Genomic DNA, 13,710 nt, shown 5'->3' with positions numbered 1-13,710 from the left:
GCTGACACACATGACTTCACATTACAACAGGGTAACCTACTCACTTTGAAAGAACCTCGTCACTACGCTGCACTTCAGTGAGCCCATCTCAGTGGTGGAGCAGGCCAAGCGAGGCAGAGGCAGTTCTCTTTCAGCAGCAGAAGCACAATCACCCCATTTCTACCCAAAATAGAAAATCTAGTTATAGGAAACCAAAAAATTCGACTATAATAACAGGCAGATATGCATTACTACCCAGGAACTGAATTACCTACCACAACCGTGCATGGCTGCAAAGCTAGTAACATACCTGAAAAGCAAGAGAGCCACCAAGACCACGGCCACTGCCCCGGCGTGCTGCCTTGCTCCTGGAAGGCTGGAGCGGTGCAGGTCAGGTGGCCAGCTGCTAGAAACGTATCTGCAGAAATGCGTCTGTGTTTGCACTGTGGGGACTTCCTGCAAAATTACAAATCCCAGGCGAGAACCAAGGGTCTCCAATGCTCACAAAACACTGCCTATCAGGTGTGGAGAGGTATGCTAGTCATCTCTGACAACCTGCTTAGAGGGCTACCAGGAATGTTTTTTGCTCCCCCCACCCCAAAATGATATGACAGTCTACAGAACTGAGCATTGTTGTTTACTAACAGGAGGGACAGAGTGGACCTGCATTTGCAGATAGCTTCCGATCACCGCCAGCCGAGGGACTGAGACCCCTGTCTCCTGCCACGCAGCCTTTACAGGTCTCCCTCCCCCCAGTGCATTTCTCACAGGTGTCATGAGAAGGCAGGGAGGACACCCAACTTTCTGTACATACAGGTTCTGAAATCAAAAATAGAAGATGAGTGAATCATAAATTCTCTACCCACCACTTTGATTTTCCACATCTGTTTCATGTGCCAAGCTCTTCTTAACTGTACTCTCGGTCTTTCCAAGCTACACTGAATAGGCGGAGTCGTGGTTTTTGTAACGTAAGGCTAGGCTAACATGACCATTTCATAGCCTCAAGCATTGACAATCAGATTCCTGTTCACAAACAGCTTTCAAATACTTTTTGGCTCACATACATGTTAACATATAAGACAGAATTCTTTTCTACCCGAGCACTTCATCTCATCTATAGATGTTTTCCTTAAAAGTAGGGTGCAAACATTTCTGTAAATCAAACTGCATGACCCATTAAACAACATTTCTATTAGGATGGGGAGATTTTTTCATACCACCTGGAAAGTCTTATAAGTACACCTCTGGCCATCCCCCTAACTCAATGGTGAACACCAGATTGGAGAAGGAATAAATGTTTTATCAAAAAAGCTCCCCCACAAAATTCTCATCCCATTCCCACTGCAGACACCACCTCACCCACCTGCCCACTCCTGTGGACGAACCCTAGTTGCTGTCACTACTGAATCTCAAGAATCCCACATCCTAACACCCTGTCCTATCATTCCAGCTCTTCCTTTGTGGTATCCATCTCTCATTGTTCCATGAGCTCAAAGGGACCCCCAAAGACAAGCCTTTTTCTTCCTCTCCATCAGCCATTGTGTCCCATTGGGTTAGAAGTACAATCACTCCCCACTTATATCCTCATGTCCCCTGTTCCTGTTCCTTATATCAAGCCCCCTGAGACCCAGCTTTCCACCCGGCAGCTGACGACCACAGAGGTACCTGTTTGCTGACTGGCCTCACTGATGTAATCTCGTGTCTCACACCCTGAAGAGACCCGAGTGCTTGACAACCCTATGACGGGCCACCCATCACTTCAGGGGCTTGTTTCCAGTGGCTAGCTCATGACCACTCACATTGTTTCCCTCTCTCAGTTGATAGTGCCGCTCTGCATGGACAGATGTGCCTAGAATAGTATGTGGGAACAGCTTATAAATGTCTCTTAAATAATGAAATATACCAAGAAAAAGGGGGTTTTGCTTCCTTAGACTAGAACCCTATTTTCTTTTTCTTTTTTTTAAGATTTATTTATATGTGCATACCGAACTGGGGTACAGGCCAGAGGCTCAGGGGCGGTGAGAGGCTTCACCAGAGACAGAGTGGGGACAGAACAGGCAGATCAACAAAGTACACTGCTGAGGGGAGCAGCGGGCCGGTCAGGAGAGGTCTGCCACACCATGTGGTCACCTCCGGGGCAGGCGGGAATCAAACTTATGCGGAAGCGGCTTTAGATTCTCAGTGCTGTGCTTTAACCCACTGCGCCACCAGGGAGGGCCTAGAACCCTATTTTCTATGTAAAACCGCATGGTTAATCAAGTAAGGAGTTTGGTAAGTTCCTCTGTGGTGGTGGTGGGGTGCGGCTCGGTGGAATAAAATATTGGCTTTACTATTAGTTCTGTTACTAATTAGTACTGTTCCTTTAGATGAGTTATTTAACCCCTCATCAGATGATGTGATACTACATATATTTTTTATTTTCAGACAAAGAAAAGAGATCTACCAAACAGAGAACCAGCAATGCACCCAGCATCCATCAAGAACCTTTGTCCTTCCAAAGTACATCAATGTGTCCTCCATGGTATTCCAAATAAAATTCTATTCCCCAATATAATGGATCATTACTAGTTTACCATCATTAAGTGAGATGTTAGTAAATGAGATTTTTTTTCAATCAGATTAAATTCAAGATGTTAATCTTTAACTCAATTAAATATGCTATTCAACTGTCACCAAACTTTCTTGCTATGAATGAACAGAAAAATGCCAGCTTAAATGAGAAAGATTATTTAAGATTAAACTTATTCAATAATCATAAATGTTCTGAAAGGCGCATTTGCTTTAAGAATAAGTGCTTGGTAATGGACCATAAATTAATGAAAACTTACTGATTCACATATATTACAATTAAGCTGTTACCACTGTATATCTCTAAGTAGTAAATTGAATGTATCCTACAAGTAAAAAAGCAAAACAAACCACTAACTCCCTGCCCCCCAGAAAAAACACCAGACCATATTGTCAAGCAAAATATTTTTAATTAGTAGGCTGATCATAAATAAATCCACATAAAAGATTTAACAGAATTACAAAGAGTTTTGTGTTTCTTTTGTGGACTCAATTCATAATACGCATTAGTCAACCTCATTCTCTAACTGCGACAAAAAAAGAGTTGTCACCCAACGATGCAGCACAGTAAGCAATCCATCTTCTGTAGTTACATTTTTACATTTTCTTTACAAATGTAACATTTATGTACATTATATATATTCTCTATAGTTCGAGTACTGAAACTCTACTGTTGTACAGGGAAAATATTTAATTCATTTAATGAATATGAATCATTCCTTGTTAAAAAGTAATTCATATAAACAAATAACACGGTACCACTGCCTGTTGGCATCTCTTCTCGGAGCTTGAGTCCAGAAATGGGATATTGTAAGGGAAAAGAATTTACCTAACTTTACATTATGACATCTCATTCCACACAGCTACCTCTGTCTGCTGCTGACAATGGGCAGCACTGACCAGCTGGACGACTGGAAGCGTGTGGAAGCCAGTGCGAACGTGCTCGCTGACAGAGCACCATAACGTTATAACCACTCCTTAGGCTGAAGGCTCCATCGAGTCCCCTCCTCGGCTTTACCCTTCGCCAAAGCCACAGGCAGGGTGCTATGACATTCACGTCCCTCATAACAACCAAAGCCTTCATTTCAAATGGACTATGTGCTTCTCTGACAGATCACGCTTTACCTAGGTCACGCCCTTTACGCTTGTGTTCAATGTTATTCCACTTCACTTACAAATCTGCTGCTGAACGTGGAGCAAAAATTCGTGATAAGAAAATGCAGCTTCTGTCCGGTCTTCAATCAAATGTTGGAAAAACTCCGTTTTGGCAGGACTCTCATCTCTGAAAAAGAGAAAATGAATTTATCTGAAAATATGTATTATTAAAGGGTCATGAGACATTTTTAAAATTACTAAGATAAGGGGACTTTAGGAAAATGGGACATCACAGGATATTTATCGACTAACAGCACTGTAACACGGTGATGTATTTTGCTACTAATTGATTGACATGTACTTTTCAGATGAGCAGTTTCACACAGATTGAACAGGTTAACGTGGTTTTGTAACCATCGGTTATAGTAGTACTTACTTTACCACATGAAGAATCGAGCTTAGTGGTCTGTTTTCTCTAAGCCAAGCTATAAAGGACCTGGCTCTTTCTGATGAAAGTGTATCTAGCTCTGGCAGATGTGTCTGGCGAAAAAAACACAGTTAGGAAATGGTTTCCTTGCCGAGCAATTCAATTGCATTAGAACCGAGTGATGAATTCCACGGCTGCCAATGACCCACTGCTTACTTCCCAACCCCTGACAACAACCAAACAAAGGACATTTACATCCACGGCAAATCTCTTCATATTTTCCTAATTAAGTCAAAAAACACACAACGATTAACATGTTGCTGATATTTTATCTTAACATTATGTTTGCTCTGGATAAATCATTGAAATACGCACAATAACTAGTCTGATGCTGGGATAGTGTTACAATTACAATAAGATCTACTAAAATTGTGTTTATAAAATAATATAAATAAAAGCTGCTCAAAAACAGCTTGTTGGCTGTTTTCAAAAAATTAAACATCCTTTACCAAAAGATGCAGCAATTTTATTCCTAGGTCTACATCCAAAGAACAATTTACACATGTTCACCCAAAAGCTCACACACGAACTGCCCGTGGCTGCACGATTCCAACAGTGGAAACAACCGTGTCTGTGGGTGGCTGGTGACAGCACACAGCACAGCCACACAGTGGAGCGTCAGGAAGAACAAAGCCCTGACACATGCTGCAACACGGGCGAAGTCTAAAAGCACAGTGAGAAGGAAGGAGCTGAACACAGAAGGTCACACGGTGTTGTGATACTGCTTATACGAAATGTCCAGAGCAGGAAAACCCAGAGAGAAAGAGCAGACTAGCAGTTGCCAAGGGAACCGAGAGGGGAGTGCTGGGAGAAACAGGTTTCTTTTGGACTGACTCAAACGCTCTGAAATTACAAACGCTTGATGGTTGTAAAACACTGTGAACATACTAAAAATTAATCAACTATATAGTTTAAAATGGTGAATTGTATGTGAGTTTACTATCAATAAAAAACTAATGATAAGAAACAAGGACGCATACTTTAAGGTTGCATAAAATCCACTGACCATTTTCTGTGGTATTGATGCAAAATTAGGAAACCCAAGGACATCTTCTATGAAGTTATTGTCACAGCCTTTTCCAACCCAAATGTAGAAAACCTAAAAAACAAACAAACCCCTCAAAATTCCCTAATCAGAAACCTATTTAGGGCATCAAGCACAAACAAGGAAAAGTATTATATCTCAAAGTATGGACAAAGACATGACATAAAATTTGTAACTGGCACATTTGGAAATCTACACCCAGGACTCGAGTGGTTTGTATTTTTTTTGCTTCAATATCAACACTTCCCATGGAAACGTTTCGCCTTCTTCACTATCCGTCCCTGCTAAGGCTCTCTGAATCCTTTTCCTGCCTAGAAGGTGTTATTTTTGGAGTCATCTCATCCACTCTTAACAGTTCACTACCACCCTGCCCAGGGACCTCTGAACTCTGACTTGGTTCACAGGCTGAACTAGATAAACTTTTGAGGTCCTTTGATTTTTAAGGTTCTAGATGGTAGAGTTCCTGAAGACAAAACTTAAAATCTTTTTACTTCTTCTTTTTATCAAGCACATATAATCCATGACAGTAAATAATCCATGAAAATAAAAATCCACTCATCCATCGGTGACAATATGACATCCAAATGTGAAAAGTGCACAGTAAGTTGACCTCTTATGGCAGTTACCACTGTACTGCTACCCCTCTTCTCACTTCTACTGCTTATCTGTGATAACATAGCTGAACACTGCAAGTTTTCCTTTTTGCCAGCTGAGTAAGCTTTGTAGTAGAGGGTGCTTACAGAGCCACAGTCCATAAGGAAGGCGCCTTCTCTCGTCAGCTTCTCTGCAGACAGTTTTTGGAGCGGTGGTTGGGGCACAACCCTGTCGTTAACATGTATTGCGCCCTGAAAAGAGAAAGGTGGACTGTGAATGAGCTTACATTGCTATCACCTCCACTTACAAGCTAGTGACTAACCACTAGGTACAATAAAATAAAAAAATGACCCTGGAGAATTTAGGCTGCAAAAGCCACCGCTCATACATTACTACCTTAGCGGTAGAATCAAGACACTCAAATGTATTCAAATAATAGATAAAAACATGAGCACGTAAAGGATCTGCCCTGGTGTCTCCCTCTGGGGACTAAGATGTGCTGTGACTAGGAAAGCCACTGCAAGCGGGCGCTACTACCCAATGGCAGTGACAGGATAGAGAGAAGACTCCAAAGAGGACAGTTTGAACCAAAAGAAGAAAAGAAAAAGCCTATACATTTGCATGCACATTGAAAATTCTGTTGGAACAACAGATTTGATTTACAATAATCAAAATTTTGATCATATCAAAAACAATATATTCAAGTGTAAACAGAAATGTCCACTTCCTAGGTTTGCTTTGTAATAAACATAACCATACCCGGTGAAAAACTTCCCGTGCGAAACCCTATAACCAGTCCTTATTTAATGTATTACTTCTACAGGGAAAAAAACAGACACAAGTATTATTAATAACACATTACCACCTAAGCCACAGAGTCAGAATATCACTTAGGTTTACATTAAAAAGTTTTACATGCATTAGAAGAAATTATACCTCATCGGTCAATCGGTCTATCCTGTATAAGTTGGGGTGAATCATTTTCATGAGATGAATAAGGGGCTGGCACTTGATCTGACACATGGCATACACACGATCATCCAGACGCGTGCTTATGCCAGTTCTAAATGCTTTCTGTATGGAAAAAGATGAAAAAATTCAGGGAAAACATATACAGGACAAAATTTAAAACAATTATATAGAAACTACTATCAATCATGGAGAAATTATGGGCTTTAAATCAGAAAGTCCTGGATTAAATTCTCATGCTAACATTTAATACAGGTAGGCATGCGATCAAGTTACTTAGCCTTTCCACGTTATATTGTCACCTAAGACAAACAGCAGCACGGAAGGATGCTGTAAGGAGCACGAGTTCATGTACACGTTACACCTATGATGGTGCCGAGACTGTCCAGGGGGCAGCGGGCCCTTGCCCTGAAGCACTTTGGGAGCACGACAGACACAGGAGCACTTAGCAGCTCCCTCAGACTGGAGGAGCGCAGCGCTTTCACTAATCCTCCTGACTTCACTGCCCACTGCCTCTTCCTATTCTTCAAAACTCTTCCAATGCTAGCTGCAGAATCTTCTAATCAAGTATTTTTAAAAACCCACAAAATCTAGATCTCATTCCATCTATGTATCAGGTATTTAAAAGGACTTCACAAAATCTAACAGTATACAGAGAACGACCCACCTGTTTGAGAAGGGCCAAGATATAGAGTGGAAACAGCTTGAGGGAACTGGGCGCCACGAGGGCCGAGTGCTGCATGTGGGAGACCGCTGAGCGGTAGGCAGACAGCGAGTCCACCACTGCGTTCACTAGGGCATCTCTGGCGTCCGACAGACTCGAGGAAATAGACCGATCCACAGCTACAAGGAAAATCAAAATGTATTTTACCACAAGATTTCAATGAGTGCTGGAAAAGATAAGATTTACATGCTTTACTAAAGAAGCCAACAAAGATTTTGTTTTTAGGATAGAAAAGTCTACCTTACCTGCTCACTCGTTTTTAAAGTATGGACCCATTACAAATTATCCCCCAAATAAATGCAAATAGATGTAAAAATCAGAACAAATCTAGATTGCTGGAAAATATATATTGGCCATCTATCTCTCAGAGAGCCCTGGAGATATTTCCATTATAAGATAGAAGTTACAGATATAAAGTATCATTTTTTTCTGCATAAACAAGGATGATCCAATCAGATCTTTTAGTTTTTTTCAAAACTATATTAACTCACTTTGAAATCTTTGTCAAAACTTCATGTCAACAAAAGAAGAGAGCAAAGTAAGCAGAGTCTCACATAGTAAAGGGCCAAATATTAGTTTGAAACTCAGTTCTTCCAACTGTGTATTTTATTAAAATAAAGACATTTTCACAAATATGCCAAGTATTAAAAATAAATCAATTTTTATATTTCACAATGTTTTAAAAAATATTATCAAAATCATTTATGGTATAATTCATTTGAAATAAGATCTAAAATGCTAATTTAAAAATTGGGATGCTTGGTAAAGGCTGTTACACTATTTCCCAAAATGGGTAATAATGGCTACTTTCGTACTACATGGGAAATAGCATGTCTACATTCATCTAAAAGGAAAATTCATTAAAAACAAAAAACTGGTTGTTTCATTAATTCCCCAAAGGGTTAGAAAAATTTTACAGTCAGATTCACTGGTTTCATGTCAAATGAAGACACATGCAATCTCTGGACAACAGTCTTGTTCCCAAACACATCCTGTGTGCTTCTGCCTCTCAGCAGAAAACACCTCTTGCATTCCCAGCCTGTCAGCACTGGTCTGCCCTTCATCCCTATGACCTTCCTTTTCCTGAGTGTTCAACCAATGGGACCCAGGAAGCACAGCCCTGAGGCCAGCTCCTTTCACCCAACGAGGCTCTGGAGTCACTCAGGGCCGCTGCCAGTGTACTGCTTCTTGTTGCTGAGCTGGGTGCCCAGCTCGGATGGACCCAAGGTTCTGCATGCACTACCCATTAGAAGGGCCTTTGGGGGTAATACCAGTTTTTAGTGATTATGAATCCCTATAAAAGATTTTAAAACTAAAGTATTAATAACAAATACAAAAACAATCCAGTTGCACTACTGTGAATGAAAATGTAAAACAAATACTTATGTTTTGGAAATAAGGGCTTTCTAGGACAAAACAATGGGCCAGCTTCAGTTTATAGGCCAGACAAAAATATTTTACCTGCTCTTCACTTCTGTACTCACCCATGTTCGCCAGAAGGCAGAGGGCAGCTTGTACGTCCACTCCCGCATAGACGTCAGCCAGTGAACTTACCACTGGCAAGCAGAGCGTGTGCACTCTGATTCTCCGCTCACCTGAATGAAGTGATGAGACAGGTCACTGCAAAGTACGTTAGATCAGAGAGCAACAAGCAGGCAGGGCAAATACGATTTGAGCTATTGTTTGCATTACGTTAAATGACAACATGTTTTAAAGATGACAGAACACTCTCCACATCCAAAGGCAGACAACAGATGTACAATGAATTCTGGGGGAAACAGCACAATAGGTCCCAGTTCTTAACTTTAATATCACTCATCTTAATCACAGCCAACACAGTAAAATTAGATTGTCAAATAACAGGCATAGGCCATAAGCCTGTAATGGGAAGGCTGGGATAGCTGGATTCAGCAAAGGTTGTTTATCAGACACGTGATCCTATGAATACAAGTTTCCCATAGGTCAAAACACATTATTTAAAGATTTAAAAAAGCTAGTTAAAAAAGGGGGACATATATTTAATGAAGCAATGCAAATACTATTATTTTGTACTGTATGTTCCTCCAGTCTCTTCCCCATTCTCTTCAGCATGTGAAAGGAGGGGAGAGCTAATGATACAGGTCATATGTCTTCAATTAACAATAACAATACCTTTGCTTGATGTGTACAACAGGGCTGTCTGAAAGCACACTAAGGAAGTGTCTGTCAGACTTTCTTCAATTGACAGCTGTACGGCAAATCCAGCATCAGGATTGATGTTGGCCAGGGACAACAAGTCAGTGGAACGGACAAAGAAGTTTCCATGAAAAGTGTGCATTGAGAGACCTAGGGAAGAACGAACTTGCTATAAAAGATAAATTAACCTTTATCTGAAGATAAAGCTACTTCTTAAAGCAAAAGAGGTCGCTGATTGTAAATCAAAAGGATAACTTCAGAGTAAGATGGGATGTCAGCAGAGGTTCCATAATAATTCAGAAAACCCAATGCAGCTGATAAATAAAAGATAATAATTTAACGTGTATTGAATATTTTCCTCATTTGTGACTTGAAAAGAAGATCTAACTAATGTACAAAATTATATTATTGAGTTTATAGTAAGGGTTATTTTACAGTTTGTTTAAGAATTAAACAAAGGAATTAGAATCCCTCCACGCCAGCAAACATGCTCATAAAGCCAAGGTAACGTAACTGAAGACTATTGTGAATGATTATGAAGACTAGAATCACCAACCTAACAACTTCTTCTATATTCTTCTGAATTCTCCTAAAGTAACCTCCAAAACAGTATTTCTCTTACACTACTCTTCATAAAGCAAAACAATTATGTCAATCCACTTACTCAAAGTACTTAAAAATCATTCAACAACCACATATGTGCAAAACAAGTTAGCTGGAGCAAGTCACAGGTAGTCATTATAGAAATGCTAATTGCCTTTCATAGAAGTGTGCAATATAAAGTATAACTTTTCATAATTTTTCATACCTTTGGTACACCGTATTCTCATAACAGCCTCAAATCCAATTTTTCTTGTAAGATAACGCTTTAGGTCTTTTTGTAACTTTTCTGCTTGTGAAGGATTGTGAGTGAAGTGGAAAGATGGATAATAATAGATGCACCCTGCAGAATACTTGGACATACAGGCTTTAGAGAGAAATAAAAGTATTAGCTACTATGCAACCAGAGTACAGATTCCATATAATGAAGACACTTAAGCCATGAGAAAACCTAAAAACAAGCATAATACTATAAACTTGAAAAAACAAAAGCACAATATAAGTAAAATATAAGATCAGGCTTATCGTCGAGTGGAATGCTAAGGGAAATGTATTTCTAAAAACAAAATAGTAATAGCATTTTAAACTTGCACAGTGTTTTCAAGCTTACTGATAAGTTTCATAGATAGTATCTAATTTACATGCCTTTCTCTCCAAAATACTGAGAACTCTTATTGAAGAGTTTAGATTTCACTCTATGCTAAAAAATTTTACAGAAACAGATAAACACCATGACCCTTCTTACCTAGAGAAGCAAGATCGGAATACTGGGAACTTAACAGGAACAGATCCACTGCCGTCTGCTGCCCCGAGCAATCTAAAGCGAGTTTCTTATAAAAATCAGTCGCTGGGCCAAGATGTTGTACAACCTAAGGCAACAGGTCATAAAGTGAGAGCTAGAAACCTTGAATTACACACACTTTCTGTGCCTCTCTTACAAGAGAAGAGGGTACCCCATTTCCTATCGAACTAGGATATGGTTAGGCAGTTGGCACAGGCTTGTCTCTAAGAATGATAATCACTAACATTTATGAAGCACACATGTGCCAGCACTGCTCAAGATGGTTTCCATAAATTTAATTATATAACCTTCATAATAACATCTATTTCATGAATTATCTATGTTTTACAGATAAGGAAACTGAGGCCAAAACTGCTTAAATAACTTGACCACTCATGTAGTTACTGAGTGGTGGATGCTGGAAAAGACTCCAGCAGCCTGGCCCAGAGGGAATGAAGGTTTTTCCTACTTTAGGAGGCCACTTGAGCTGAGGTGGCACTGAGAAGAGTTAAAAATGCCAGGGCCGGGCTCTCCCTGGTGGTGCAACAGGTTAAAGTATCACATTATGAAGCTCTTGGAAGCCACCGCAGCATGAGTTTGATCCCGGCCAGGGAGCTGACCCACGGCTGCTCCCCTAAGCAGTGTACTTTGTCAATCTGCCTGTCCTGCTCCCCACTGTCTCTGGTGAAGCCTTTTACCCACCACACTTCTGGCCTGTACCCCAGTTCTGTCGGCATAAATAAATCAATCTTTAAAAAAATTGATTAATGAGCATGTTAAATTCTATTATCTAAGACTTAGTATGATCATGTAAGAAGAGGTGTAAGAGTGACTGAGTTGCATTTTTATCATTAAATGGTTACTTAACACCTTTAGCAAGGAAGTTTAATCTATTTTCTTTCCTGCAAAATGAAAGAGAGAAAATGACATCTAGATTTCTATGACTTGCAATCAAAGTAATAAAAAGAACATACTACAACACAAAAAGAATAATTCAAACTAAATTCGCCCATCATCTTTTATTTCCTTTACTATTAATGAAGCAGTAAAGTGGATATTAACTAATTAAACACTATGCAAGGGCAGAAAACACCATCTTGAATATGACAAAGAGAACAAAAAGATGGTACCTTTGTACTTGACCGCTGATTGGGGTCTTCTCTAGAATGCAGAAGCCCTGCACCCAAGGAAGGCAACTGTGTCTGAAACACAGACACACGGCCGCCCGTTGGGGACATCAGCTTAAAGGCAGCCTGAAGCGCAGGGCCAAGGGCGCTGTGTGTTTCTCTCGTGTTGGTGAACATACTTGGTAATGCATTCAGTAAGTCTCGGATGAGCTGGGAAAGCAGATTAATAGCTGAATTACTGAGCAGACAAGGCAACATTCTTGAAAACACACAAGTGTGGTATCTGCTGCTACACTGCAGGCAGCAAAACATACACTGAAGAGTGACGCCCCTCGTGCTGTGTGCGCACTGTGCAGACATCTCCACTATGAACACACCACACAGACACAGGTCAAATATTTTAGTGGATGGCTGAAATAACAAGTGTTTTGCTACCTTAAGAAAAAAATCATCCTCACCTCTTTACTTTCATATAGATTCACAAGTAAACTATCCGGTGTAGGCAGAAAAACATCTATAGGGAAAACATATTTTAATCAGTATGCCAATCAGGACAGTATAAATTTAAAAACATGAGCTTGCATCAGGCTGTACATGTAGTAGGCACCACAAAATCATTTTATTAAGTATATACTCCGCACTATCCACGGCTTGCACATGCATGCAAGTACACATACAGTTGCAAGAAAATCAGAATCAACTATTTTCCAGGAAGTCATTTATTTAAACAAAAATCAAATTGCACCAAACCGACTTCACAGCATTATGACAAGATGTATTGTAAAGTTAAGCAATCTGAATTCCAAAATCTGTCACTAGAAAGACATTTTATTCACTGCTTACCATCAATATCAGACACAATCAACATCTGAGGCTGTGATAATCCTTCTTGTAAATTGTAGAAATGAATAGTACTATCAAAGGTCATGAATCCTATTCTTGTTCGGGAATCTCCAGGAAGCCTAAAGATAAAAATGACAATCTTAAATTTCATGTGCTTAGTAGCTTACTTTCTTTAAAAACAAAAACAAACAAAGAAAAAACCAAGTTGAGGAATAATTACCTATGTTACCTCAGAGGACAGAAAACTTATCCCTGTCTGAGCCACTATTTTTCAGAGAAGAGAAGAATGACTCATTTCATTTTCAGACAAAACCACCAATGTGTTTAAGAGTTCATAGAACTGTCTTGGTGTGCGATGTGGAATGAAGGGGTGGTCCAAAATCTCTGCATCACATACAGTATTGTAAACCGATGTTGGTAATACAAATAAATTGCAGGAATTGTTTTTAAAAGACTGAATGATGTTCAAATAACAAACCATATAAAAAGTGACAATTCCAAAACCAAAGATTTCTTGCTAGCTTTCAAACATTCTCTCAAGTGAAAAAGTTAACATTTTCATGTACAATATTACAAAAGCTGCATATTTGGCTTAAATTTTTTTTTTTTAAAGATTTATTTATTTGTGCATACAGAACTGGGATACAGGCCAGAGGCTCAGGGGAGGCGAGAGGCTTCACCAGAGACAGAGTGGGGAACAGAACAGGCAGATCTACGAAGTAC

At 39.8% G+C, this 13,710-nt stretch overlaps 1 protein-coding gene across 2 annotated transcripts in view; it reads right to left on the bottom strand.

Annotated features, from left to right (window-relative positions):
• Positions 1 to 2,943: 2,943 nt before the first annotated feature.
• The window catches only part of SEC24B (SEC24 family member B), a 50,704-nt gene continuing 39,937 nt past the window's right edge, over positions 2,944 to 13,710 (bottom strand). For both annotated transcript variants that reach the window (XM_004686607.2, XM_012728004.1), the window contains 13 exons: positions 12,988 to 13,106; positions 12,603 to 12,658; positions 12,148 to 12,354; positions 10,982 to 11,105; positions 10,445 to 10,603; positions 9,613 to 9,786; positions 8,946 to 9,056; positions 7,405 to 7,580; positions 6,705 to 6,842; positions 5,915 to 6,019; positions 5,136 to 5,228; positions 4,079 to 4,182; positions 2,944 to 3,829 (listed from right to left, as the gene is read on the bottom strand). In XM_004686607.2, coding sequence (XP_004686664.1) covers positions 3,715 to 3,829; positions 4,079 to 4,182; positions 5,136 to 5,228; positions 5,915 to 6,019; positions 6,705 to 6,842; positions 7,405 to 7,580; positions 8,946 to 9,056; positions 9,613 to 9,786; positions 10,445 to 10,603; positions 10,982 to 11,105; positions 12,148 to 12,354; positions 12,603 to 12,658; positions 12,988 to 13,106 — 1,681 coding nt within the window. In that variant the 3' untranslated portion in view covers positions 2,944 to 3,714. The remainder of the gene's footprint in view (positions 3,830 to 4,078; positions 4,183 to 5,135; positions 5,229 to 5,914; positions 6,020 to 6,704; positions 6,843 to 7,404; positions 7,581 to 8,945; positions 9,057 to 9,612; positions 9,787 to 10,444; positions 10,604 to 10,981; positions 11,106 to 12,147; positions 12,355 to 12,602; positions 12,659 to 12,987; positions 13,107 to 13,710) is intronic.

The sequence above is a fragment of the Condylura cristata genome, unplaced genomic scaffold (assembly GCF_000260355.1).
Source record: "Condylura cristata isolate star-nosed mole 26May11 unplaced genomic scaffold, ConCri1.0 scaffold00021, whole genome shotgun sequence".
Classification (NCBI taxonomy): domain Eukaryota; kingdom Metazoa; phylum Chordata; class Mammalia; order Eulipotyphla; family Talpidae; genus Condylura; species Condylura cristata.
Note: the sequence above shows the minus strand (reverse complement) of the source record. Positions and strands in the feature narration are given on the sequence as shown.